The sequence below is a fragment of the Penaeus japonicus genome, unplaced genomic scaffold (genome assembly GCF_977035675.1).
Source record: "Penaeus japonicus unplaced genomic scaffold, GWHDUDI00000001_assembly GWHDUDI00000006, whole genome shotgun sequence".
Lineage (NCBI taxonomy): Eukaryota > Metazoa > Arthropoda > Malacostraca > Decapoda > Penaeidae > Penaeus > Penaeus japonicus.
In genome coordinates, this window is record NW_028234408.1 from 14,639,928 (window position 1) to 14,642,427 (window position 2,500).

The following is a 2,500-nucleotide window of genomic DNA, read 5'->3' on the forward strand; positions in this document are numbered from 1 at the left end:
AAATTTTATTACATATTCTAACAGTGTTAAATATTTAATTTAAGTAATGTTGCTCAGTACAGGATATGAATCTTTGTGAATAGAATTTCTCTAATGTTTCACACTTTAGATTAGTTTAAGCTAACTGCTTGTAATATTTCTAAATATAATATGCACTATGTATGCAATGGCTTATGTATACGGTGCAAGATACATGGATTTAGTGCTGAAATTCAATTATTTATGTCGCGAAATTCAGAATCCTTTCATATCTTTGCAATGGTATTTGGTATATACAAATGTGTGTTTGTGTGTGTCTGTATATGTATATATATATATATATATATATATATATATATATATATATATATATATATATATATATATGTATGTATGTATGTATATACATATAGATAGATAGATAGATATAGATAGATAGATAGATTCATCCGCCTACCAAAAAATACTCAGGGAGCTCTATCTTTAATGTGATTTTTTATCAATATTCAATTGTGAATGAGCCTGATTTGATCCGAAAATTTATGATATGAAACTAATGAAATGAAATAAATTGTTTTGGCATTGAAACTGTCTGATACAAGGCTGTGCTGATAAATGAACACAACTCAATCATGAATTAAATATTCAAAGTATAGTATAGTTACCTGGGTTCTCAGGTGCTTTGTCTTTTGCAACAAAAACAGTGAACTGAGTATATTTCTTATTCATTATAAGCCTATGTGGCATCATTAAAAATCTATCATCTATATTGTAGCAGATGTGTTTCTCTTTATATTATGTAAACTAACTTAATGCCAATGCCTCGTTATATCAAATGAAATCTAGATGAAGAAAGATCAACTGATTATAAATCTAAATAACGTAACGCTTTCAGGTTAAGTATAAATGATCTCCGCCTCGATATTTTTGATTACCTACGTCTACGAGCAGGCAGCTACACACCTCATCTCTCGGTTGAACAAAACCCATGAACACCATAAATGGCCTTCACCATGAATTCCCAGCCGCTTAGAGCAGAGACCAGTATCTTCCCTACGCAATGGTGTCGAGAGATTTATGGTGTTTATCTGTTTCGTGCGCTGGTGAGGCCACGCGTGTTGACGCCGTAACACAGGATTAATGTATCCGACTGTTTGCTATTTAAAAGGGCGTGTGTGTGCGGTGTAATGTAATTCTTTATCATGTCTATATGTAGTGTGTGTGACGTTTGTGTGTGAAATGAAACACAACCATAGTGAATGCATTTTGACAAAATGAAACGAAAATTCTTCGAGATGTGCTATTCAGTTCAAACACAACTTCCTTCTTTGGCTGAAGCCCAAACTCTTTTCTTTTAATGTCTCTAATGTCTGACCTCAAGACACCTTATCCTCTTTAGCCCACTTCTGAAGTACACACCATATTGCATGTGCGTGTATGGGTTACTTCGACAATAAAGGAAGTCGCTGTGGAGTCCTTCTCTGCCACAGAACGCGTGTCCCTAGTAGTCTCTCTGGCCCAGATGCCTGAAAGTAGTCATAGGGAAATTAAATTAGTCGAATTTATATTCATGTATAAGAATGGATTGCACTCTCTCTCTCTTCGTCAAAATAAGGAGAAGCATCTGCTGCGATCGCCCGGCTTTTTACACGCAGCTCAAGTGGCGAGATTGCTTCACCGATAAAAGCTTTGAAAGGATTACAGCAAATGGTCAAACAAAGTAGGAATGGACGCTGGCTGCGACTGGTATATGCGTTTTATGCATTTTGTATTCCCATTCGTCCTGTTTCATCATCTACATACACAGTTCATTAGTCAAATTAATCTTAAATTTGTCTACAAACAAGCATAAAATGAATCTTACAAAACAGAGGTGCTCTTTAAACTGCAGCTGACCCATCTTTGGCCTATTAATCTAAAGCCAAACCAAATATAGCCTGTTAAACTACAACCGATCTAGCATTGGCAGATTAAACGGCAGCTGACGCAAAGTGGGTTCACATGATCCGAAACATGCGTCTCCTCACTATCAATTTTCCATAGTATCTAGCACCTACAGTACTTCATAAACTGTTTATTGTGCTACCTCTCTCTCTCTTTCTTTCTATTACGCTTTCTCATTCATTTCATCACCTTCCCTTACCAAGCATGATTCACAGACTTAGAACATTACACCTAAACGCAAAACCTTGTATCAAGGACTATTTTTGCCTCTCAGCCCAAACCTCACACCCATGACTACTCACGCCATTGATGATCCCCAGTAGATGAGGTTGAACACCAGGAATATGATCGGCAGGATGATCTGTCCGAATCTAAGCATCCCGGCATTGTATCCTGCACTCGCAACACGGTTGGGAGGAGTCAGACTTGGTGGCTTTGTCTCGCTCGTGGGCCGAGGCAACACCTGCAAGAGAGGCTTTTGAGAAGGAGAGGGTTAATGATTGTGTTTCTGGTGATGAGAATGTAATGATTGATGGCGATTTTCGATGATGGAGGTCGTGATTGATGAAGGTGATGA

The 2,500-nt window shown here is 37.3% G+C and overlaps 1 protein-coding gene across 1 annotated transcript in view; it reads right to left on the bottom strand.

Annotated features, from left to right (window-relative positions):
• Nucleotides 1-1,366: 1,366 nt before the first annotated feature.
• LOC122244152 (uncharacterized) overlaps nucleotides 1,367-2,500 on the bottom strand; it is a 21,592-nt gene continuing 20,458 nt past the window's right edge. Inside the window, exons 12-13 of the mRNA XM_086537456.1 lie at nucleotides 2,226-2,398; nucleotides 1,367-1,505 (exon numbers count right to left, since the gene is read on the bottom strand). Of these exons, the coding sequence (XP_086393582.1) occupies nucleotides 1,481-1,505; nucleotides 2,226-2,398 (198 nt within the window). The 3' untranslated portion in view covers nucleotides 1,367-1,480. The remainder of the gene's footprint in view (nucleotides 1,506-2,225; nucleotides 2,399-2,500) is intronic.